The sequence below is a fragment of the Myotis daubentonii genome, chromosome 9 (assembly GCF_963259705.1).
Source record: "Myotis daubentonii chromosome 9, mMyoDau2.1, whole genome shotgun sequence".
NCBI classification, from domain to species: Eukaryota; Metazoa; Chordata; class Mammalia; order Chiroptera; family Vespertilionidae; genus Myotis; species Myotis daubentonii.
In genome coordinates, this window is record NC_081848.1 from 83,026,509 (window position 1) to 83,048,720 (window position 22,212).

The following is a 22,212-nucleotide window of genomic DNA, read 5'->3' on the forward strand; positions in this document are numbered from 1 at the left end:
TGAACTATAGACCCATTAGAATCCTGCAGGCCTGACATTGTATGTAGCCTCAGCATAAGCCTTTGTCCATTCAGGAAAATGAAAAGTGCAAGACTGTCTCAGTTTGCTAGATGCCAATATTTTCATAGAGGAGCCCCTGGAGATCATCAGATTGTGAATGAAAAAGTGGTGATGCAATAAACCTGATGCACTCGGAAGGCACCTGGCAGACGTGACCAGCTCAGTGGCCAAAAGTTACCACACAGGTCCAGCCAGCGTGGCTCAGTGGTGGAGCATAGACCTAGGAACCAGGAGGTCATAGTTCAATTCTCAAGCAGGGCACATGCCCTGGTTGTTGCAGGCTCTATCCACAGTGGGGGTTGTGCAGGAGGCAGCTGATCAATGATTCTCTCTCATCATTGATGTTATATCTATCCCTCTCCCTCTCTGAAGTCAATTTTTAAAATATACATATATACGTGTGTTTGTGTGTGTGTGTGTGTGTGTGTGTGTGTGTGTGTGTGTGTGTAAAGGTGCCACACAGGATGGTCTGATCACAAATTCCAAACTGGGAAGGTCATAGCTGGTAGTCACATCTTAGGCCTATATCTTCCTTAGCAAAGGTCAATCTAAACGTGAGCTTTGTCTTTTTATTATTTTAATTTTTACCAGAGGACATGTTTCCATCAACTTCTAGAGAAAAGAAGGGAGAGACAGAAATCTTTTTTTTTTTTTAAATATATTTTATTGATTTTTTACAGAGAGGAAGGGAGAGAGATAGAGAGTCAGAAACATCGATGAGAGAGAAACATCGACCAGCCGCCTCCTGCACATCCCCCACCGGGGATGTGCCCGCAACCCAGGCACACGCCCCCGACCGGAATCGAACCCGGGACCCCTCAGTCCGCAGGCCGACGCTCTATCCACTGAGCCAAACCGGTTTCGGCAGAGACAAATCTTGATTGCTCACACACACACCTGCATCCCATTTGGGGACTGAACCCCCACCCTAGGTACATGTCCTGACCTGGAATTGAACCTGCAGCATTTGGTGTATGGGATGATGCTCCAACCAACTGACCCACCCAGCCAGGGCTCTGTCTATTTAAGATAACATACCTTTGTGGGTTTTTTTTTTAATTTAATTGATTTTTAGAGACAGGAAGGGAGAGGGAGAAAAACATCCCATCAATGGGCTGCCTCCCACACACCCCTTACCAGGGATTGAGTCAGCAACCAGAGCATGTGCCCTGACCGGGAATCGAACAGTGCATGGGAGGTTGCCCACTAACAGCCACACTGGCCAGGGCGGGTAACATACCTTTGAAATGTCAGAGTAATTTTCTTTTCCTACCCCTGGGAGGTGCAGTCAGTCCCCAGACACAGGACCAGAGCATGAAACGCGTTCCTTGCATACTGTGTCTAGGTGCTATAAATCTTAGTAGCTGTCCTGTGCCCACCCATGTAAACAAGTGTGTGTCTCCCCATTTTGCCTTTTACCCAATACTAGATATTTCCCTGCTATGCTTGCTCCTTAGTCGACCACCCGTGGGTTTCATGCACCTTCTTTACGTCTTTGATTTTAACGTATAAAATAAGCTGCAAAACTGCCATTCTCCAGAACATTTGAGGACTTGCTTCCTGGTGTATGTCCTCAGTTTGGCTCAAATAAACTAAAGTTCTTTACAGGTTTGGATATTTTTGGTGACAAGGTTTTGGTAGGCCTATTTAATAGTGACCCGAGCTGATGGGGTCCCTCTTGAAGAGAAATAGCTATATGACCAGATGTTCACACTGAAGGCTGCTTCTCTTTAGCAGCATTTTAAAAATGTTCCCACTGTTTTAGTGACAGGAAATAATTTTCCATTTTGTAGACTGACCACAAGTCTTAGAGATGATTTTACAAGAAAACTAGCTTGTGTTTTTTTTTTTAGGGAAAAAAAAAATGACTGCTTCAGCGGTTCTCAACCTGTGGGTCGTGACCCTTTCACAGAGGTCGCCTAAGACCATCGGAAAACACATATATAATTACATACTGTTTTTGTGATGAATCACTATGCTTTAATTATGTTCAATTTGTAACAATGAAATTGGGGGTCACCACAACATGAGGAACTGTATTAAAGGGTCGTGGCATTAGGAAGGTTGAGAACCACTGGCAGATGATTTGTACCTAATGAGTGTGGGGAGGGAAAATAGCTTTTACACTTCTAATTTGTGACTTGTTTAGTAAATTGAATGAGAATATGGGACCTGAGGATAAATCAGGCAGTTAAGGTCCACATGCCAACCACAAGCCCAGAGCAGAGGGAGGCAGGAGTCTGGGACTTCAAATGGAAAGTAGGCGATTCACAGGTAGATGAGAAAGAGCAAACATTTGGTAAACAAATCCTTGCCTGGCCACCCAGAAACAATGGGAGGCAGAGGGGAGTCTAACAGACTTGCCATTCTTGGCTCTTAGGACCCTAAGGCAGTGATGGCGAACCTTTTGAGCTCGGCGTGTCAGCGTTCTGAAAAACCCTAACTTAACTCTGGTGCCGTGTCACATATAGAAATTTTTTTGATATTTGCAACCATAGTAAAACCAAGACTTATATTTTTGATATTTATTTTATATATTTAAATGTCATTTAACAAAGAAAAATCAACCAAAAAAATGAGTTCGAGTGTCATAGGTTCTCCATCACTGCCCTAAGGTGATAGTTCCCTTTCTGTAAGCAGGTTTTTCTGTCTCTGAATTCCTTTAGGCAGGTCAGGGGGAGGAAAAAGACTCTTCTGGAGTCATTTTAAAAAAATATTTTTCTGCCGAAACCGGTTTGGCTCAGTGGATAGAGCATCAGCCTGCGGACTGAAAGGTCCCAGGTTTGATTCCCGTCAAGGGCATGTACCTGGGTTGCGGGCACATCCCCAGTAGGAGGTGTGCAGGAGGCAGCTGATCGATGTTTCTCTTTCATCGATGTTTCTAACTCTCTATCTCCCTTCCTCTTTGTAAAAAGTCAATAAAATATATTTTAAAAAATACATATATTTTTTTCTATTGATTTCAGAGAGGAAGGGAGATGGGGGGTGGGGAGGGGAGAGAAACATCAATGATGCGAGAATCACTGATCAGCTGCCTTCTGCACCATGCCCCACACTAGGGATCGAGCCCGCAACCCGGCATGTGCCCTGATCCGGAATCATATCCTGATCTCCTGGTTCACAGGTTGACGCTCAACCACAGCCATGCCGGCTGGGCTTGAGTCATTTCTTAAAAATAATCAGCTTAAAATCATATCCCCAAAAGGCATATTTTGGGTGGCAAAACTTTGCTTCATTTCAGGAGTTAGAGGATGGGTTTATTAAATTCCTCAACTCAGGAAATATTTCAGTCAGTTCCCTAGGAGACAGCTCACTGCCTTGCCCCCCACCCCTGCCCTCATTAAGCCCCAACCATCACCTGAGAAATGTGGGTCAGAGGATACCTGGAATCATGTATCTAGAAAGGATGTAGAAAATTGCACAATGGCAATGACATATATGGACAGAAAGAGGCCACATAGTAAACCTGATGCGCTCAGGGAAGGCCTGTGTGGTGGTCTCACAAACTCAGAGACCCGACGTAATCACAAAGGATGGTCTGAAAGTAAAACTTCTTAACTAAACGCAGTTTATTATGATGGGTAGCCATGTTCCTGACAAAGTTCCATTTTCACCTTCATTAAGCCTTGTCTGTTGCCTTTTGCATCTAGATAACACACATTTGGAAGGTCAAAGTAATTTTCTTTTCCCTCCAACCCTCAAAGCACAGGTATGGAATCAGAGTGGAAACCACAAATCCCCTCGTACTGAGTTAATTGTGTTTTTTTAAAAAAATATATTTTATTGATTTTTTACAGAGAGGAGGGGAGAGGGATAGATAGAAACATCGAAGAGAGAGAAACATCGATCAGCTACCTCCTGCACACCCCCTACTGGGGATGTGCCTGCAACCAAGGTACCTGCCCTTGACGGGAATCAAACCTGGGACCCTTGAGTCAGTCCGCAGGCCGACGCCCTATCCACTGAGCCAAACCGGCCAGGGCCTGAATTAATTGTTGACTATTAACTATCCTGTACCCCCTACGCAAAACAAGTGTGTGTCTATCATTTTACTTTTTATTCAATCCCAAAGGTTTCCTCATTTTGCTTTCTCCTGCCTCCCTAACCTATCACCAATAGATTTCAGGTAACCCACCTATGTCTTCTCTTCTGTCATGTGTAAAATAAGATGCAGAACTGCCATTCTCTGGAGTATGTTCTCAATTCATAGAAATTTTGCTTCCGGCAATTGTCTGACAGTTTCAACTCACAAAACTTCTCTGCAGGCCTGAATGTTTCTTACGTTGACACATAACTTTTGTTGATCTTAGTTGCGTATCTATAAATTAGGCAATACCATCTATCGCCTAGGATTATGGCGAGGACTGTGTGAGACGAACCTAGAACACAGGACAGGCCCGGGATTTCCGTCACTCCGGTAACAAGTACTTACTGAGCTACTGTGACTGGGGCTGTGACTGACGGGTGGGGGGATGAATAGAAGGAGAAAACCTGGGCACAAGGGCGGGACTTCAAGGGGAAGGCCTCCCAGCCCCGCCCACGTGCTCCCACCGGCTCCCTGAAAGCCGCCCAGGGCGCTCGACACGCCGGATATGACGTCACCTCCCGAGGTTCCCAGAACGAGGCGGTGGGACCGGAAGTGAACCCGGGGGGCTGGGGGTGTTCCAGACTGACCGGATGTGGGCCCGGGCCGGCTCCCCAGCCCCAGTTCCCGGGAGCTGGTCGAGGGGAGCGCGAGGAAGGCGGGCCGCGGGGCGGGGCCGCTGCAGGGGCGGGGCCTGCAGGCTGTCCGGCGGGGGCGGGACCCCTCGTCCCTGCGGGACCCCTCGTCCCGGCGGGACCCCGCCTGCCCGGTCGCCGGCGGCGGCTCGGCCATGAAGCTGAAGCTGAAGAACGTGTTTCTCGTCTACTTCTTAGTGTCGATCGCCGGCCTCCTCTACGCGCTGGTGCAGCTCGGTGAGCGGGGCGGGGCGGGATGCTCCCGGCCCTGGGGATGAGCGGGGTGCGGACCCCATTCACCCGGCGCGGCCCTGCGACACCCCCTCCGCGGCCGCCGGGCGCGGGCCCCTCGCTGGAGCGCAGCCCGGCTCCCCCGCACCTCGGAGGCAATCCGAGCTCCTTCCTGCGTTCAGGGCCCCGCACGGTCCCGCCGTCGTCACCCCGTTTCCCAACCCTCTCGCTCGCTCTGCTCCGGTCACTCTGGCTCCGTGACAGTCACGGAACCCGCAGGCTCTCGGAGCCCCGCACGCTCATTGCTCTCCAAGCTCTTCACCCGTTCCCTCCGCCTGCGGAGCTTCCCCGGCCTTCCCAGCCCGCAGGTCTCGCCCCAGGGTCACCGCCGCCGAGGCCTTCCCTGCCGCATCTAGACGAGCGCTGCCTTTTCTGGGTTCTCTCTCGGGCTCTAACCTGTCTGCTCCCTCCTTGGCCCTGATCACAATTTGCCGTGTAGTTCTTTGCTTAGTGCCCGCCTCCAGGGAGCGCGTCTGCCTTGCTCCCTGCTGCCTCCCCAGCCTTAAGGCAGCGCCTCCCGGAGGAGCACTCAGTAAATGCTTATCCAGCACTGGAACTGATCAGCTTAATGAGTCCTCGGTCACACAGACAGGGCCACTGCTGCCCCTCCGGTATTTGAGACCGCCCAGGCTTCTTTATGGCTCCAGGAGGCAAAATTAGAACCAGCGGGGAGGAAGGATGGAGGCAGAGCATCAGCTCAGTATCGGAATGAAAATGGGAACAGATGGGACTTATTGGAGCTGGAGAGGGGATGCTGATGGAGGCGGTGTAGAGAGCTGTCTGAGAGGTTGTAAGGCGATTCCTGCACTAGATCGGATGACATGATGGGCCTTTGGGACACTGAACGTGCTGTGTTTCGGTTCTCTGCCCCCACCCCTGCTTCCTGGGACCAGGCCAGCCATGTGACTGCCTCCCCCAGCTGCGGGCAGCAGCAGAGCAGCTTCGGCAGAAGGATCTGAGGATTTCCCAGCTGCAAGCTGACCTCCATCGTCCAGCCCCTGCCCCTGCCCAGCCCCCTGAGCCTGAGGCCCTGCCTACTATCTATGTTGTTACCCCCACCTATGCCAGGTATGGGCTCTGGTGCACCCAAGAGGCTTGCATGGACCAAGAGGTTGGGGTTGATGGAGAGGATTTGGGGGAGGCATTGGGCCAGGGAATGTTCCTCAAACTAGGGCATGCCAAATGACAGGGGAAATGAACCACATCTTTACTCAAAAACTTGTGGGAAAATGGTTATTTTCTACTAAAAGAGATAGGGGTGTGCTATGAAGTGGGATACAAAATCCCTGAGAAATTTTAAGATAGAACAATATCGTTTCAAAGAAATTTGGAGCTTGCCACGGAATTCACTCTCTCTCCTTAGGGATCCTTTGGTGAGAAAGTTTGAGAACCCTATCTAGCTTGGAGTAGACAAGGGCTTGGTCCTGCCTGGCTGGTGTGGCTCAGTTGGAGTGTCATCCCATGCACTGAAGGGTCTCAGTTTCGATTCCCAGTGGGCACATATCCCCCAATGGGGGCGATATTTCTTTCTCACACCTACGTCCCTCTCTTTCCCTCTCCCTCTCTCTATAAAATCAATAAAGATTTAACCTAGGAGAGGATTAAAAAAAATTTTAAGCTATTTAAAAAAGGGAGAAGGACTTAGTCTGGTAGTTTTTACCAGGGTCTAGAAATAGTTACATTAGATATTATTTACAATGTGTTTACTCTTACCAGGCACTATGCTAAGGGCTGCACTATTTTTTTTAAAATATATTTTATTGATTTTTTACAGAGAGGAAGGGAGATAGTTAGAAACATCGATGAGAGAGAAACATCGATCAGCTGCCTCCTGCACACTCCCCACTGGGGATGTGCCCGCAACCCAGGTACATGCCCTTGACCGGAATCGAACCTGGGACCTTTCAGTCCGCAAGCCGACGCTCTATCCACTGAGCCAAACCGGTTTCGGCCTATTTTAAAAATATATTTTTAATTGACTTTTAGAGAGAGAGAGAGAGAGAGAGAGAGAGAGAGAGAGGAGAAACATCAATGGGAAAGCAAAACATTGATGGGCTGCCTCCTGCATGCCCTCTACTGGGGATCGAGCCTGCAACCTGGACATGTGCCCTGACCAGGAATTGCATCGAACCCACAAGTTCCAGGGCTAAATGCTGTGCTTTTTTTGTTTTTAATTAAAATGTAGCCTTTATTACTCACACAAATCAAGTGGGAAACTGTGGTTTTGGATCTGCAGCCAAAGGGCCTGCTAATTGCTCCCTGGAATCAGATGGTTGAGCCATCTAGGCACTGGCTGCTCTAGAACCCCCGCCCCCCCCCCAATACACACCACACACACACACACACACACACACACACACGCCACCAAGCCTGTGGCCGGCAGGCCGATCTGAGGGAGAACAAAGCCTAGAAGAGACTGGCCCCACTTCCCAGTTCTTTGTCCAAACGCGGATAAGCCATCCTCCCCTGACGAGGAGTGAGTGAGTCAAGGGACTCCCCTAGAGCCCTCTCCCTGGAAACCCAAGCACAGAAGGAAAAGGACCTGGTCCCACCGGTGTTTTAGAAAAACATTATCTTATCTAATCTCTAAAACCACCTTGTAGAGTCCTGTCCTTCCCATGTTACAGCCAAGGAAACAGACTTGGGGAGAGTGAGCCATTTCCCCAGAGGTCGCCCCTAATTACAAACCTGGCATTCAAACCAGATGTGATTCCTTCCCCGAGTGCCTCCCAGGGCTGAGGTGGGTGACACATGAGTGGGAGGACAGGGCAGGTGAGTGTCCCTGTGAAGTTGACGGCAAGACAAGGAGTTGGGGAAAGGCCCTGGGGATGCCAGAAGGGGGTCGGGAGAAGCTGTGTCTGCTAGCTGGCTGGAGCGGCAGCTGGTGGCTGCCCCCTTCCCTGCTGCTGCCTCTCCCCCTCCAGGCTGGTGCAGAAGGCCGAGCTGGTGCGACTGTCCCAGACCCTGAGTCTGGTGCCCCGGCTGCACTGGCTGCTGGTGGAGGACGCCGAGGGCCCCACCCCGTTGGTCTCCAGGCTGCTGGCTGCCTCTGGCCTCCTCTTCACACACTTGGCGGTCCTCACTCCCAAGGCCCAGAGGCTCCGGGAGGGCGAGCCAGGCTGGGTTCGTCCCCGCGGCGTAGAGCAACGGAACAGGGCTCTGGACTGGCTCCGGAGCGGAGGGGGCGCTGTCGGGGGAGAGAAGGACCCTCCGCCCCCGGGGACTCGGGGAGTTGTGTACTTTGCTGATGATGACAACACCTACAGCCGGGAACTCTTTGAGGAGGTGAGCACGGGGAGGGGCCGGGAAAGGGGCCGTGGGCCAGCTTCCTCTGTTGCCTTGGTTATCACTGTTGCTCTAGGCCAGTGATGGCGAACCTATGACACGCGTGTCAGAGGTGACACGCAAACTCATTTTTTTGGTTGATTTTCCTGTTAAATGGCATTTAAATATATAAAATAAAGATCAAAAATATAAATCTTGGTTTTACTATGGTTGCAAAAATCAAAAAATTTCTCTATGTGACACGGCACCAGAGTTAAGTTAGGGTTTTTCAAAATGCTGACAGGCCGAGCTCAAAAGTTCGCCATCACTGCCCTAGGCTGTTGGGTGAGGAGGGGGGACATGGAGCAGAGGACCCAGGTGGTCCTTCCTGCTGCTCCCTGTCCGCTGGGCCACTCCCTGTCTGTTTCTTGTCTCCCCACCTCTGTTAGATGCGCTGGACCCGCGGTGTCTCCGTGTGGCCTGTGGGGCTGGTGGGCGGCCTGCGGTTCGAGGGCCCGCGGGTACAGGACGGCCGGGTTGTGGGCTTCCACACGGCGTGGGAGCCCAACCGGCCGTTCCCAGTGGATATGGCGGGATTTGCAGTGGCCCTGCCCTTGCTGTTGGCTAAGCCCAATGCCCAGTTTGACGCAACCGCTCCCCGGGGCCACCTGGAGAGCAGTCTCCTGAGCCACCTGGTGGACCCCAAGGACCTGGAGCCACGGGCTGCCAACTGCACCCGGGTAAGAGGAGGGAGGTGGGCGAGCAGCTCTGGGTGGACAGGGGATGGGGGAAGTGGGGTGAGGCCCTGGGAGGAGGATCCCGGGGCAGGTGTTTGAGCAGGAGGGACCCTCACCCTCGGAACTCAGCTGCAGCCTTGCTTACTCTCCTGAAGGGCAGCGGGAGCCAGAGGAGGACAGTGGGGCCCTGCCACTCTGTCTCCCAGCGTCCTGGGCACCTGCATGGCCCACAGAGGTTAAGGGGTTAAGGCCCCATTTTCGAGGCACCGCGGCTCCCACGCTGTGTAGAGGGGGTTGGAGAATCCGGTTACACCGAGAGCCCAGAGGCCTGGCTCGGGCGGGGCCCGGCTCTGACGGAGTCCTCCCGGGGCAGGTCCTGGTGTGGCACACGCGGACGGAGAAGCCCAAGATGAAGCAGGAGGAGCAGCTACAGCGGCAGGGCCGCGGCTCAGACCCCGCCGTGGAGGTGTGATGGACGCCCCACCGACTGCCGTTCCGCCAGGCACAGACCTGTGGGGCCGGGCCCCTGGCTGCCAGGGTGCAGCTCTCCACGTCCTGACCCCTCAGAGCCAGGGCGGCCCCTCTGCCGTTTCAGCCCAGCTGCTCCCCCGCCCCCAGCCTGCCATGTGGCACTGCCCACAGCTGGGGACAAGCAGCCCTTGTATTGAGCCGGGTCAGCCCTGTCTGGGGCGGAGCAGGACAGACAAACTCAGGAGGGAGGGCAGCTGAGTAACTGGGTAACTTATTGGGGCTGGGCATGCACGGGGGGCGGGGGGGCTGGAGGAGCTGGGCTGGACCCTCCCCACCTGAGCATGCTGACCCCTCCTACCTCCAGAATAAAAAAAATCTCAACCTGGAGGGGCCTCTCATTCTTTTCGTTTTATTAGTCTGTTTCTTGCGTTCTGATTCTCACCGGGGTCAAAACCTTGGCCTCCTGGCTTCTCTCTCAGACAGAAAGCCCTTCTCTCAGGGACCCAGGCCCTGAGGAGGGGACCAGCGGCTTCAGGCCGGAAGCTTCCTTGAGTCTGCAGGGAAGCTCTCAGCCTCCCATGCCGCTTGCCCACCTCCTGGGATTTCTGTTTCTGGGCTGTTCTGGCCACAGGGGCTAGGCCCTCAGACCCCTCGTTTTTTCTCCTACCCCGTCCAGCTTGCTAGTTATTCTTAACCGCTCTAATCCCAGGTTCTTCCCCCACAACTTCCCCCCCAGGGGCCTTGGCAAAAGAGTTGTGAGGTTTCCTGCTTCTCCACCCCTTCTCCCTCTGCCCGACCCGGCCCCCGCTCCAGGCCACTAGGCCTCAGGCGGATCCTCCCCAGGCGGTGCCTCTTCTGCAGGGGCCTCCCCGGGTGCTGGCCTGTGGGCAGCCCCTCCCTGCAGCCAGGCAGTTCTCAGCCTGTGCCTCAGCCCCCCGGGCAGGAGATAGCCCTGGGTCTCCCCTGCCCCGTCGATGACTCCTCCAAGCCCCTCCAATGCCGTCTGCAGGTACCGCAGGCCCAGGAGCACCGGAGTCTGGGGAGAGCAAGGGGAAGAGGTCGGTGCGGGTCAGCGGGTCCAGGGCCCCAGGGTTGGAGGCAGTGAGGAGTCCCGGTGGAGGGAGGCCTCAGACACTTTGCTGACTCACCTGCAGCAGGAAGGTGACAGCCAGCAGGCTGCCCAGTGTGCTCGCCAGCCCCTGCAGGTGCCCCAGCAGCGCCCCGTGGCATCCTTGAGCCCAGAGGTTTAGGTTGGGCTGACGGGGATCGAAGAGGGGGTGGGCGTGGGGGTCTGAGAGCCGGTCTTGCAGGCAAGGCCTGGGTGAGTGGGGGTTGCAGCAGGAAAAAGGGACTCCGTCAGTCAGATACAGGCCTTCCACATTGCTCTGGATGCGGCTGCGAAGGGAGGGGCAGGGTTAGGGTGTCTGGAGCCAGCGGCCTGGGGGAGAGGCTGCAGGCACAGGGTTGAGACGGGACAATGAGAGGAGACATTTCTAGCTGCTTTCCTGTGTGCCAGGCAGGCACATTCATCTGTCTCCACAGCAGTTCTGTGAGACATGCTGTCATCACCTCCATGCTACCGATGAGGACACGGGCCCAGAGGCGTTCGGCAGCTGCCCTGGGCCACACAGTAATAGATGGCGGAGCTGTCACCCGTCCCCTCAGTCACTAAGCTCTATGTGTTGCCCGGCTGGGTGAGGTGGGGTTTTATAGGATGGAGGAGGAGGGGGAGGAGGAGAGAAGCAGGTCACTCACTCAACCACATCCTGGTCATTGGGGTCCAGGTACCGGCTGCTGACCCACTGGACCCCAAACCAATCCTTGAACCCATGGCGCCCGCAGCAGTGGTGCCTCAGCTGCAGCTCATCCAACAGCCGCTTGGCGTGGCAGTGCCCAGGCACCTCCGTGTCCTTGTAGTGAGCCATGGCAGCGCCCAGGCCCTCCTCCAGCCCCGTGTCCAGACTTCCAGGGAGAGCTAAGGCTAGCGCCAGGGCTAGGACCAGCAGCCCGCCACCCCCAGCCGTGCCAGCCACCAGCAGGGGGCCCAGGACCCTTCGCCAGGGCGGGTATTGAGCTGCGTCCAAACTGGCCCTGCTGGCTCCCGCGCCCGCCAGTCCGGTGCACAGAGCCACGGCTCCCGCAGCCAGGGCCACCTGCGGCAGGGCCGTGAACGGGCAGGAGGGAGCCAAGAAGGTGCGAAGGTGCAACAGCTGGACCAGGAGGTGCCCGCTGCACAGGAGGGTGAGGCCACCGGCCAGCGCCAGCACCCAGGACAGGAGCCAGAGCCCCTGCGCCAGCCGGATGCGGGGCTGGAGCGGCAGCGCCAGGGGCAGCACGGGCGCCATCTCCCATCTCCGCCCCGGGAAGCGCAGGGTTGGCAGGGACGGGCTGTCGGGGCCAGGCGCTGAGTCAGCCCAGCCCGGCTTGAGCTGCGCTAATGCCACCCTGACCCCAATACCCTGGGCGCCCGCCCCGCCAGCCGTAATCGCCCGGCGCCCGCCCCGGCCCGCGCCAACTCGGGATGCCTCGGCCTGGCCCCTGGGGAAAGCCCCGCCCCGGCCCCTCCCGGAAGGGGGAGGGGCTGGTCGGCTGGGCCCCGGGGGGCTGGGGGCGGCGGGCCGGGGGCGGAGACCTCGAGGTCCACGCGCCCTCCGCGTCCCCAGGGAGTCCGGGGGCGGACATCCCGGAAGGGCCCCGAGGGCGGAGGCCGGGGGCCGGGGGGTCAGCGGGTTGGCCCCGCCCCTTGCTGAGCCGCGGGGCCCGGACAGGGAGGGGTTACCGGGCGGCCCGGCCCCCCCCTCGGCCCGCCCCCCCTCCCGCGCTTCCTGGCGGCTCCGCGTCCGGCGCCTGTTTGTGCAGCGGCGCTGGGGCCCGCGACGGCCCCGCCACTCCACCCCCGGGAGCCCAGAGCGGCCCCGGGAGAGCCCGAGGCCCCGGCGGGCCCGAGCCCGCGCCCCCGCCCCCTCCAGCCCCTTTCCCCGAGCCCGACAGCGCCCCCAGGGGGTGGCCCGGCGCCCCGCGCGCCCCAGGGTGCTTCCCCTTCCCCTCTCCCGGGCCATGGCCCCCGCGGCTTAGACGCCTCCTCCGCTGCCGCCGCTCGGAGCCAGCCCGGGGGCCGGATGGATGGGGCCGGGGGGCCCGGTGAGTACGGGGCGGGCGGGCGGCGAGCCCCTTCCCGGAGCGCGCGGCCGGCCGGTCCGGCGCTGCTGGTGCCCGACGGCCGTCCAGGGGCGCCCGCGTGCTCCGCGGCCCCAGGGCTGGAGCATCCTCCACGGCCCTCGGGTCGCCCTCCCGGTCCTTGGGCCTCTGCTGCTGTCCTTTCGGACGTACCCGCGTCATCCTCCCACCCCACCCCCACCCCCCGTTGCTCCGCACCTGGATGGCCCCCGGCCCCCGGGCACCTGGGCCTCTCCTGCTATTTCGTGTCTTTTTGCTTCTGACCCCCAGCGGTTCCCCGGGACCTGCCCCGTGGCTCTGTCTGCACCGGTGCCCTCTCCTGTCACTGCATTTCTCCTCCTGGTCCTCACCCCGTGGCCCCGCTCTGTCCCGGGGCTGCCCGCTCGGGCTCCCGCCTTCCCCGGAGACCGAGCTGCTCCGGGTGGCCCGTGGCCCTCACCCGTCCTGCGGCTCCCGCTGTGGTTCCCACGCCCCCGGGCAGTACTCAGCGCGCCCCCCGCGCTCCCGGTCCGCCCTGCCCGGCGGAGGCCTGGACGGCGGCAGGAAAGGGCTCTGCCAGCTTCCTCGCCTGCCCGCCAGGAGGAGGCCCTGGGCCCTCCGCGCCGTCTCCTCCCCTCGGGCCGCAGTCCTCCTGCACCCATGCAAAGCTGCGGGGAGAAAAGCCTCCAGCTTCCCCAGGTGCGGGGCCTCTGAGCGCGCCTTCCCCTTTCCCAGGCGAGGGCCCTGCTCAGCAGGCCCTGCAGGCCCTGAGCCAGCGGCTCCAGGTGCAGGAGAAGGAGATGGAGCTGGTGAAGGCCGCCCTGGCCGAAGCCCTGCGTCTGCTTCGGCTGCAGGCGCCCCCCACCTCCCTGCAGGACCCGGGCCCGGCAGCTCCCACCAGGGCCAGGTATGCCTGTCGTCACCCCCTCTTCCTCCTTCCCGGGGCTCAGCGGGCATCGGACTGATTCCCTGTCTCCTCAGCAGCCCTGCAGCGCCCCCAGGACTGCCACCCCCGTGCAGCCCCTCCTTGGTGAGCCGAGGCACCCAGACGGATTCGGAGGTGGGGATGGAGGCATCCCCGGGAACCCCTGGCCTGAGCAATGGGCCCGCGGCCCCTCAGGGGGGCAGTGAAGAGCCTAGTGGAACCCAGTCTGAAGGAGGGGGCAGCAGCAGCAGTGGCACTGGCTCCCCTGGGGGCGCTGGCTCCCCGGGGGGCGCGGGCTCTCCGGGCATCCTCAGGCTTGTACAGCCCCCCCAGTGCACTGACACGTGAGTGTCCTGTGGCCGAGGCGGGCGGTGGGGGGGGTTGGCAGGGAGAGGACTGGGGAGCATGGTTAGAGGGGATGACCTTCACCCACTCACTGCTCCTCTCAGGGCGCGGAGAAATTCCTCTTCATCGCCCTTAGAGCGGCCTCGACAGAAGCTCTCCCGGAAGGCAGCGTCCTCGGCCAACCTGTTATTGCGGTCAGGGAGCACAGAGAGGTGGGCGAGGCTCCCCAACCTGCCCCACCCCAGGCCCAGGCTCTTGACTTTCCTCGTCCCTCACTCGCTTCCCTGGGTGGGGTGGGGGGGCCTCGTTGCCCAACAGGAAGAAGGGAACCAGCACGCGTGGGGGCCGGCTGTGTTCCGGGCACTGTGCTAAGTCCTCGACCTCCTCCATCTCATTCAGTCCCACGGCATCCTTGGGGGGTAGGTGGTCTCATGCTGTTCACTGCCCAGGTGAGGAGGCGGGCTCAGAGAGGGTAAGTCATCTGTCTGGGGTCACACAGCTAGAGGCAGGGCTCGAGCGCAACTCTCCCTGACTCTAGTCCCTTGCCCTTTCCTCCTCATCACTGTACACCTCTTGAGGTGCCAAGAGGCTTTTCCAGAAGCTTCCATGATTTTCATGGGTGGCTCTTCTCAGAGTTTCAGCCCCTCCCCTTCCTCCAATTTACCAGACTTGACTGTCGAGCAAAGGCGAGTCCCCGAGGTTGAGCTAGCTGTCTCAGAGCGTGGACAGGCCTCGGGGCAGGGAGTGGTCATTCTAGCCCTGCCCTTGGCCTCCTTCCTTCTCTGCAGAGGCATCACCACCTTTTATCACCTGTGGCGGGGATGTCAGGAATTCTGTTACTTTCCTCTTGCTTACCTCCCAGAGCCCTGAAGGTACATTCTGGATTCATTTTTGTCCCATTTCTTGGATGGGGACGTGAAAAGCTCCATAGCCAGAGGCCTGATGGTCTGGAGCAAAATACCGACTTCTGCGCATGGGCCACGAAGTTTCAGTCGCACTGTACGTGCGCGCCCTCCCGCACGTGGTATTTTGTGGAAGAGCCACACTCAAGGGGCCAAAGAGCCGCATGTGGCTCGCGAGCCGCAGTTTGCCGATCACGGGTCTGGAGGAAAGGGCTCCTCCCTGTCACTCCGCATTGCCTCTTGCAAGCTTTATGGCCTGGTGCCATGCGCTCAGCCCCCAGCCTCACGGGCTCGTGTCTGAGATGGAGCCGGAAGTGCCGCCTACTCTAGGGCCTGGGTGCCCGGGACGCAGACCTGACTGCAGACGTGACTGTGGCCTCGAGTAGCCTCCCTTCTGTGCTCGGCCCCTTTGCCCGTGTGTCTCGGGACCTGACCCCCAACCCTATGCTTTTCTGTCCTCCCAACAGCCGAGGCGGGAAAGACCCCCTCTCCAGCCCTGGGGGCCCGGGATCTCGGAGGAACAACTACAATTTGGGTAAGTGCCGAAGCATCTGGAAGAATCTGGATGAAAGAGTTAGGGTTTGGGCTAGAGCCCCAAGAGCTACTTTGGGGCGACCTGTGAGGTCTGGCGGGTAGAGTTCTGCTCTGGCTTTCCTGGGGGGGCTGCAGGGTGGTGGTTGACACCCCCCTTCTCTCTGTAGAAGGCATCTCAGTGAAGATGTTCCTTCGCGGCCGCCCAATTACCATGTACATCCCATCTGGCATCCGCAGCCTTGAGGAGCTGCCCAGCGGCCCGCCCCCGGAGACCCTCAGCCTTGACTGGGTGTATCCTGCCCCCTCCAGGCCCATGGGAACCACCTTTCCCATCCTGGGACCCCCACCCCCCCCGTTTATGGTTTCCTCCTGGCTCTGCAGGGACGGGAACCCCCTGAATCCTCTCTTACCATCCTCTGCCGGTAGCACTGCCAGCCAGAAGCTCTGTTCTCCTCTCTTCCTCATCCTGCCCTTGGTCTGACCCTTTCCTTGACCGCGATGCCCACTCCAGTTACGGGTACAGGGGTCGTGACTCCCGCTCTAATCTGTTTGTGCTGCGTTCTGGGGAGGTGGTCTACTTTATCGCCTGTGTGGTGGTGCTGTACCGGCCTGGGGGAGGCCCAGGGGGTCCTGGAGGTGGCGGCCAGAGACATTACCGGGGCCACACGGACTGCGTTCGATGGTGAGGGGCCCGGGGCCCGGGAGAGGGCAGCTCTAGGCATGGGGATGCTGGGCGTGGCAGACAGGGGGCCTGGGCGGGTGTGGAGGAGCAGGAGAGAGGCGTTGCCTTGCTGCTCAGCAAGCCTAGAGAGGCGGCCTGGGTGGCCTTGAGAGACCCACCCCCTTCCTTAGAGCATCTGCTCCCCCACGTAGCCTGGCCGTCCACCCTGATGGTGTTCGCGTCGCCTCAGGACAGACAGCTGGAGTGGATAAGGATGGGAAGGTAAGGCCAAACTCAAACCCAGGCGGGCAGGAGGAACCTCTCGCCCAGCTCTCCTCCCCCCCGCCTGACCCCGTCTCCCGCTCCAGCCCCTGCAGCCTGTGGTTCACGTGTGGGACTCGGAGACGCTGCTGAAGCTGCAGGAGATAGGACTGGGGGCCTTCGAGCGGGGCGTGGGGGCCCTGGCCTTTTCAGTGGTGGTGAGCTGGCCCGAAGCCTCCAGACCCCCATCTTTCTTCTCCGGGAACCCCCTTCTCGCACTTCACCAGGAAGTCTCAGACATCCTGGCCTGCCCGACCCTTGCCCAGCCGGTTCTCCTGAGAAAGGGACGTGTGTCCGCCTCTCCTCCCCTCCCCACGTGTGATGGTGTGAGCTGCCTGATGACCGTGCACTCCCAGACCTCTGGTCCTCACTCAGCCCCTCCCGCCTGTCCCACCCTCAGGACCAGGGTGCTTTCCTCTGCGTGGTGGACGACTCCAATGAGCACATGCTGTCCGTGTGGGACTGCGGCCGCGGCACGAAGCTGGCCGAGATCAAGGTGCGGGGCCGGGCGGCCTGCAGGCACCGCCGGTTGGGGTTGGGAGGTGGGAGTGGTGGGCCCCAAGAGTCCAGACTTACCCACCTGTTACTTCCTTTCTGGCTGTCGCCTGGGCCGCCTCCCAGCCTCTGAGAGGCTGAGCAGTGGGGACTGCAGAAGGTCTGGCCTCACAGATCATGCCAGGCAGGCGGGTGACTAATCAGGAGAAGTTGCTCTTCGGGGCCCAGGGTGTGGACGGAAGGGTGCCCCGGGGCTTCTGGATCCCTGCAGAACCACAGTCAGGATGCAGAGGAAGAGTCAATGGGATGAGGGTGCTGAGGGCTTGGGGTGGCTGAATCCAGTGTCTTCTCTTCAGAGCACAAATGACTCGGTCCTGGCTGTTGGCTTCAGCCCTCGTGATAGCAGCTGCATTGTCACCAGCGGGAAATCGCACGTGCACTTCTGGAACTGGAGTGGTGCAGCGGGGGTCCCTGGGAATGGGACCCTCACGCGGAAACAGGGTGTCTTTGGGGTGAGGTGTGGATGGGTGCAGGGCGGGGGGAGGGCAGATGGAGATGGAAGCAGTGGTCGGAGGACTGGAGACCCCGGTGCTACCCACCTCCCGGCTGCCCCGTGACCTCTGGTCTTTGCCCTCCCCTGTGGCCTCACCTCTCCCCTAGAAATACAAGAAACCCAAGTTTATCCCTTGCTTTGTGTTCCTCCCGGATGGAGACATCCTCACTGGGGACTCAGAGGGGAACATTCTCACCTGGGGGCGGAGCCTCTCAGATTCCAAGACTCCAGGCAGGGGCGGAGCCAAAGGTATGTGGCTGGGGTGGCATCTGGGAAGTCTAGCCCCCTAGAGGGTTTGTGGGAACAGGGAAGAGGGTTGCCCCTCCCATTTTTTTTTTAAATTTTTTTTTACCGTGAGAATTGATAGTTGTCTGGGGGACCGTGGAGAAAGGTAGGGGCAGCATGGCAGAGAGTACAGGGCTGGGGCTTTGGGGCCTGCCAGGTCCTGGGTTCAGATCCCAGTGTTGCCACTAATGGTCTGGCCTTTAAGAAGTGACTTCAATTCTTTGAGTCTCAGTTGTCCAGTCTGTAAACTGGGAAGAACAAGAGCCCGGGTCAGAGACAGTAACCAGCAGGCCTCAGGCAGCTGGGGTTACTGCTCTGTTGTGACTGCCTAGACTGTCCCTTCCCCACTTCCCTGCACCCCGAGAGCCTGACCTGCCCAGGACTGTGCCAACAGAGACCTATGGGATTGTGGCTCAGGCCCATGCTCATGAAGGTTCCATCTTCGCCCTGTGTCTCCGGCGGGACGGGACCGTGCTGAGTGGCGGCGGGCGGGACCGGCGGCTGGTACAGTGGGGGCCTGGTTTGGTGGCCCTCCAGGAAGCTGAGGTGAGGGCTGGGCTGGGTGGAGGGCGGGAGGGGGGAGAGGAATGGCCGGTGCCCCCTGACTTCCTGCCACCACTGCAGATTCCTGAACACTTCGGGGCTGTGCGGGCCATCGCGGAGCGGCTGGGCTCTGAGCTGCTGGTGGGAACCACCAAGAATGCGTTGCTGCGAGGAGATCTGGCCCAGGGCTTCTCCCCTGTGATCCAGGTTGGGGGGCCGAGGGCTCGGGGGGGGGGGAGGAGGGAAGAGCTGCCGGGAGGGCAGAGGTGATGGCGCATGCTCTGCTGCAGGGCCACACGGACGAGCTCTGGGGGCTGTGCACACACCCCTTCCAGAACCGCTTCCTCACCTGCGGCCATGACAGGCAGCTCTGCCTGTGGGATGGGGAGGGCCACGCACTGGCCTGGAGCATCGACCTCAAGGTAGAGCCCGGGTCCCCGGGTCCCCAGTGCCACCCCTGCCGTGACTCCTGTGGCCCCCACGCCTTCCTCAGTATCCCCTTTCCTTCTGCTCCCCGGAGGCAGCTGGTTTGTACTGGTGTGGCTACTAAATGTTCCTTCTGTGCTGATGCCTCCAGTACCCGCTCCCCCCCCCCCCCCCAGCAACTGACGGTTACTCTCCCACCCAGCTCTCAGTTCTGGTGGCTCAGCATTTTCAATATCACCTCGTTTAGGCTCTGCCCGCACACACCCGCCTGCACTCCAGGCCCACCGCCCCTGTCCTTCCTGCGCCTCCTTGGAATGACAAGGCGTCTGTTGGATCCCTCACTAGAAAGGCGTCTTGAATTGACCTTTTTCTCCCTCCCAGGAGACGGGCCTCTGTGCTGACTTCCACCCCAGTGGGGCGGTGGTGGCTGTGGGACTGAACACGGGGAGGTGAGAGGGACCGGGGGAGCAGGGGGTGTAGGGAGGGTTCCTGGTGATGGCGTGTGTGTGTGTGTGTGTGTGTGTGTGTGTGTGAAGCAGCGTGACCACTGGCTGCTCCAAGCCCCAACTGCACCTTCCTGTTCCTCGGTGCTTCTCCCTGCAGCCTGGGCCTCCCGTCTCGTCTCCGGTGGCAACTGCCATCGCGCCCTCCCCCAACCACCTTCCCCTCCAGCCAGGATGGAGGAGGTGGCAGCTCAGCAGAGGGAAGCTGCGGAGATGGGAGGGCCTACAGATTCCCCAAGGCCCTTGCAGTCCAGCCCTTTTCCTTTCTCCCACGGCATCAGAAGCCCCTCAGCTCTTATCTGCCCGTGGCCCTTTCCCATTTCCCAGTGTAAGAATGCAGTGGGACCCTGGTGCGGCTCAGTGGTTAGAGCATCGCCTGTGCACCTAAGGGTCGTGGGTTCGATTCCTAGTCAAGGGCATGTACTTGGGCTGCAGGTTCAATCGCCGGCCCCGTCCTGTTTCGGTGCATTCAGGAGGCAACCGATCAATGTGTCTCTCACATTGATGTTCCCCTCCCCCTTCCCTTCCACTCTCTGAAAACCAATGGGAAAATATCCTCTGGTGAGGATTAAAAAGAAAAAAAAAAGGGAAAAAAAGAACGCAGTGGGGCCTTTCTGCCTGCCTCACAGCTTTCCTCTGGGCGTCTCGGAGTCTCTCCGACGTGTCAGCGTGCTGCCCAGGATGGGTATCCTCACACCTGCTTCCCCACCCCTCCCTTCCAGGTGGCTGGTTTTGGATACGGAGACCAGAGAGATTGTGTCTGACGTCACCGATGGCAACGAGCAGCTCTCAGTGGTTCGGTACAGCCCAGGTGGGAGCCACCCCCGCCCCGGACCCAGACCCGTCCCTGGCCCTTCCCTGTCTGAGTGACTGTCTTTGTAGATGGGTTACACCTGGCCATTGGTTCCCATGACAACATGATCTACATCTATAGTGTTTCCAGTGATGGTGCCAAGTCCAGCCGCTTTGGCCGCTGTGTGGTGAGGAGGCTGGGGTGGCGGGTGGGGCATCGCCATAGCAGGGAAACTCCTCACAGGGCCCAAGGCACTTCGGGGGGCTAGAGGACGGAACGGGGGCTCCATTTTTAGTCTCTTGACCCTTGCTCCCAGGGTCACTCCAGCTTTATTACTCACCTTGACTGGTCCAAGGACGGGAACTTCATCATGTCCAATTCTGGGGACTATGAGATCCTTTACTGTGAGTGGCAATAGGGTGGGCATGGGGAGAGAGTCCTTGGGGTGGGCTCTGTGTGTGTGTGAAGGCTCCTGGTTGTGGGGGGTGGGGGGCTCCAGGAAGAGGGGCTGTCAGATGGGGACGTGGAGATGGGGTTGGAGTCAGGATTATACACATAGGAGTAACTAATTTGGAAAAAAAACGGTTTTTAAAAAAATATATTTTATTGACTTTTTACAGAGAGGAAGGGAGAGGGATAGAGAGTTAGAAACATCGATGAGAGAGAAACATCGATCAGCTGCCTCCTGCACACCCCACACTGGGGATGTGTCCGCAACCAAGGTACATGCCCTTGACCGAAATCGAACCTGGGACCCTTGAGTCCGCAGGCTGACGCTCTATCCACTAAGCCAAACCGGTCAGGGCAAACACGCAGTTTTATACCATCTTTACCCCACAAGGATTTGAGGGAGTTGAAAAATATCCTAAGACAAGGTTGTTTGGACCAGTTCCTCAGGGCAGGTGTGGCGGGACTGCGGTGCCCCGGGAGGAGGAACTGGGAGAGGCCTTGGCGCGCGCAGGCAGCACGGGGCTGGGTTTGCCCGGGGCCGAGGGCTGCTGCGGTGACCAGATCACATGCCCGGGCCTCCGTGTCAGCCTTTCCAACCTGGCTTCCCAGCCGCTTCCCCTCTGCGGGCCGGGTGAGGGCTGAGCCGGGTGGGCGCCCTCTCCCCAGGGAACGTGGGCGAAGGCTGCAAGCTGCTGAGGAATCGCTATGAGAGCCGGGACCGGGAGTGGGCCACCTACACCTGCGTGCTGGGCTTCCACGTCTACGGTGAGCAGGGGCGCAGGGTGGGGAGCGCGCCCCGGGCTGGGAATGCTGGGCGGTGTCCAGGGAGGCCGGGGGGGGGGGGTGTCCAGGGGGTGTGTATGTGGGGGGGTGTCCAGCACCCAGCAGACCCAGCCCGGAGGCCCCTGCGCTCCTCGGCGCTCCCTGGGAAGGACTGCCTGGAACGTGGCCGGTGGGCGGAGGCGGCGCCGGGAGCACCGGCGCGGGGCAGCTCGGGGCTGTGGGCGGAGGCAGGAGGAGGCCGAGCTGAGCGGCCGCTGTGCTGCCAGGCGTGTGGCCAGACGGCTCGGATGGCACGGACATCAACTCGCTGTGCCGCTCCCACAACGAGCGCGTGGTGGCCGTGGCCGACGACTTCTGCAAAGTGCACCTCTTCCAGTACCCGTGCGCGCGCGCCAAGGTGAGGCGGGGCCCGGGGCGGGGGGCCGGCCCCGCGCGGCCTCGCAGCCCCCGCAACTCCACCTCCCGCCCCCCCCCCCCCGCCCGCAGGCGCCCAGCCTCGTGTACGGCGGCCACGGCAGCCACGTGACCAGCGTCCGGTTCACCCACGATGACTCGCACCTCATCTCGCTGGGCGGCAAGGACGCCAGCATCTTCCAGTGGCGAGTGCTGGGCGCCGGGGGCTCGGGGCCGGCGCCCGCCACGCCCTCGCGAACCCCCTCTCTGTCCCCGGCCTCCTCCCTTGACGTCTGACCGCCGCGGATCGGGACCCACGGGCCCTGCCGCTCGGCTCCGCCCCGGGACTAGGGGCCGACCTCTTCCTCGACTCGGAGACATTCCCAATTGCGCATTCCCCTGGAGGGGGCGGCCAGCACCCCAGCACACACTGTACAGACCCGCTGGCCTAGCCGGGCCGCCCCAGCCTGGGCCCCGACTCCCGCTGCCTGCTGAGGGGCAATAAACCAAAAGCAAAGTCGCCTCCCAGTCCTTTTGTGGGGCTCGGCGGGGTGCCGCCGGGCCAGGAGGGGGTGGGGGTGCGGAGCCAGAGGAGCGCGGAG

At 59.4% G+C, this 22,212-nt stretch overlaps 3 protein-coding genes across 4 annotated transcripts; 2 read left to right on the forward strand and 1 right to left on the reverse strand.

Moving 5' to 3' along the window:
- The first annotated feature begins 4,750 nt into the window (after window positions 1-4,750).
- On the forward strand, window positions 4,751-9,929 carry B3GAT3 (beta-1,3-glucuronyltransferase 3). The gene is made up of 5 exons (XM_059710425.1): window positions 4,751-5,016; window positions 5,964-6,138; window positions 7,995-8,355; window positions 8,784-9,074; window positions 9,445-9,929. The coding sequence occupies exons 1-5, from the start codon at window positions 4,935-4,937 to the stop codon at window positions 9,541-9,543; spliced, it is 1,008 nt and encodes a 335-aa protein (XP_059566408.1). The 5' UTR covers window positions 4,751-4,934; the 3' UTR covers window positions 9,544-9,929.
- Window positions 9,930-9,937: 8 nt separating this feature from the next.
- Window positions 9,938-12,284, reverse strand: ROM1 (retinal outer segment membrane protein 1). The gene is made up of 3 exons (XM_059710424.1): window positions 11,298-12,284; window positions 10,691-10,937; window positions 9,938-10,578 (listed from the first exon to the last, which is right to left on the reverse strand). Exons 1-3 carry the CDS (start codon window positions 11,885-11,887, stop codon window positions 10,360-10,362), a joined length of 1,056 nt encoding a protein of 351 aa, XP_059566407.1. The 5' UTR covers window positions 11,888-12,284; the 3' UTR covers window positions 9,938-10,359.
- A 59-nt stretch (window positions 12,285-12,343) lies between these two features.
- On the forward strand, window positions 12,344-22,130 carry EML3 (EMAP like 3). Of its 2 annotated transcripts, none has more exons than XM_059710416.1 (22): window positions 12,344-12,683; window positions 13,434-13,605; window positions 13,680-13,967; window positions 14,073-14,180; window positions 15,338-15,405; window positions 15,572-15,695; window positions 15,916-16,086; window positions 16,278-16,347; window positions 16,434-16,544; window positions 16,787-16,882; window positions 17,238-17,393; window positions 17,542-17,683; window positions 18,114-18,265; window positions 18,344-18,469; window positions 18,553-18,684; window positions 19,070-19,137; window positions 19,914-20,002; window positions 20,074-20,171; window positions 20,301-20,388; window positions 21,101-21,199; window positions 21,484-21,614; window positions 21,704-22,130. In XM_059710416.1, exons 1-22 carry the CDS (start codon window positions 12,662-12,664, stop codon window positions 21,905-21,907), a joined length of 2,715 nt encoding a protein of 904 aa, XP_059566399.1. In that variant the 5' UTR covers window positions 12,344-12,661; the 3' UTR covers window positions 21,908-22,130. The 2 variants fall into 2 exon arrangements, with proteins under 2 accessions (XP_059566399.1, XP_059566401.1); XM_059710418.1 differs by having other exon boundaries at window positions 12,345-12,683; window positions 13,683-13,967.
- The last annotated feature ends 82 nt before the right edge of the window (window positions 22,131-22,212 follow it).

Bases quoted from the DNA above. Each gene is read 5' to 3' on its own strand.
- B3GAT3 (XM_059710425.1), top strand. From the start codon at position 4,935: ATGAAGCTGAAGCTGAAGAACGTGTTTCTCGTCTACTTCTTAGTGTCG. The intron at 5,017-5,963 runs GTGAGCGGGGCG...TCCTGGGACCAG, and splicing joins CTACGCGCTGGTGCAGCTCG to GCCAGCCATGTGACTGCCTC. The intron at 8,356-8,783 runs GTGAGCACGGGG...CACCTCTGTTAG, and splicing joins GCCGGGAACTCTTTGAGGAG to ATGCGCTGGACCCGCGGTGT.
- ROM1 (XM_059710424.1), bottom strand. From the start codon at position 11,887: ATGGCGCCCGTGCTGCCCCTGGCGCTGCCGCTCCAGCCCCGCATCCGG. The intron at 10,938-11,297 runs GTGAGTGACCTG...CTCCCTTCGCAG, and splicing joins AATGACCAGGATGTGGTTGA to CCGCATCCAGAGCAATGTGG. The intron at 10,579-10,690 runs GTGAGTCAGCAA...TGCTCTCCCCAG, and splicing joins CTGTCACCTTCCTGCTGCAG to ACTCCGGTGCTCCTGGGCCT.
- EML3 (XM_059710416.1), top strand. From the start codon at position 12,662: ATGGATGGGGCCGGGGGGCCCG. The intron at 13,968-14,072 runs GTGAGTGTCCTG...TGCTCCTCTCAG, and splicing joins CCCCCCCAGTGCACTGACAC to GGCGCGGAGAAATTCCTCTT. The intron at 21,200-21,483 runs GTGAGCAGGGGC...CTGTGCTGCCAG, and splicing joins GCTGGGCTTCCACGTCTACG to GCGTGTGGCCAGACGGCTCG.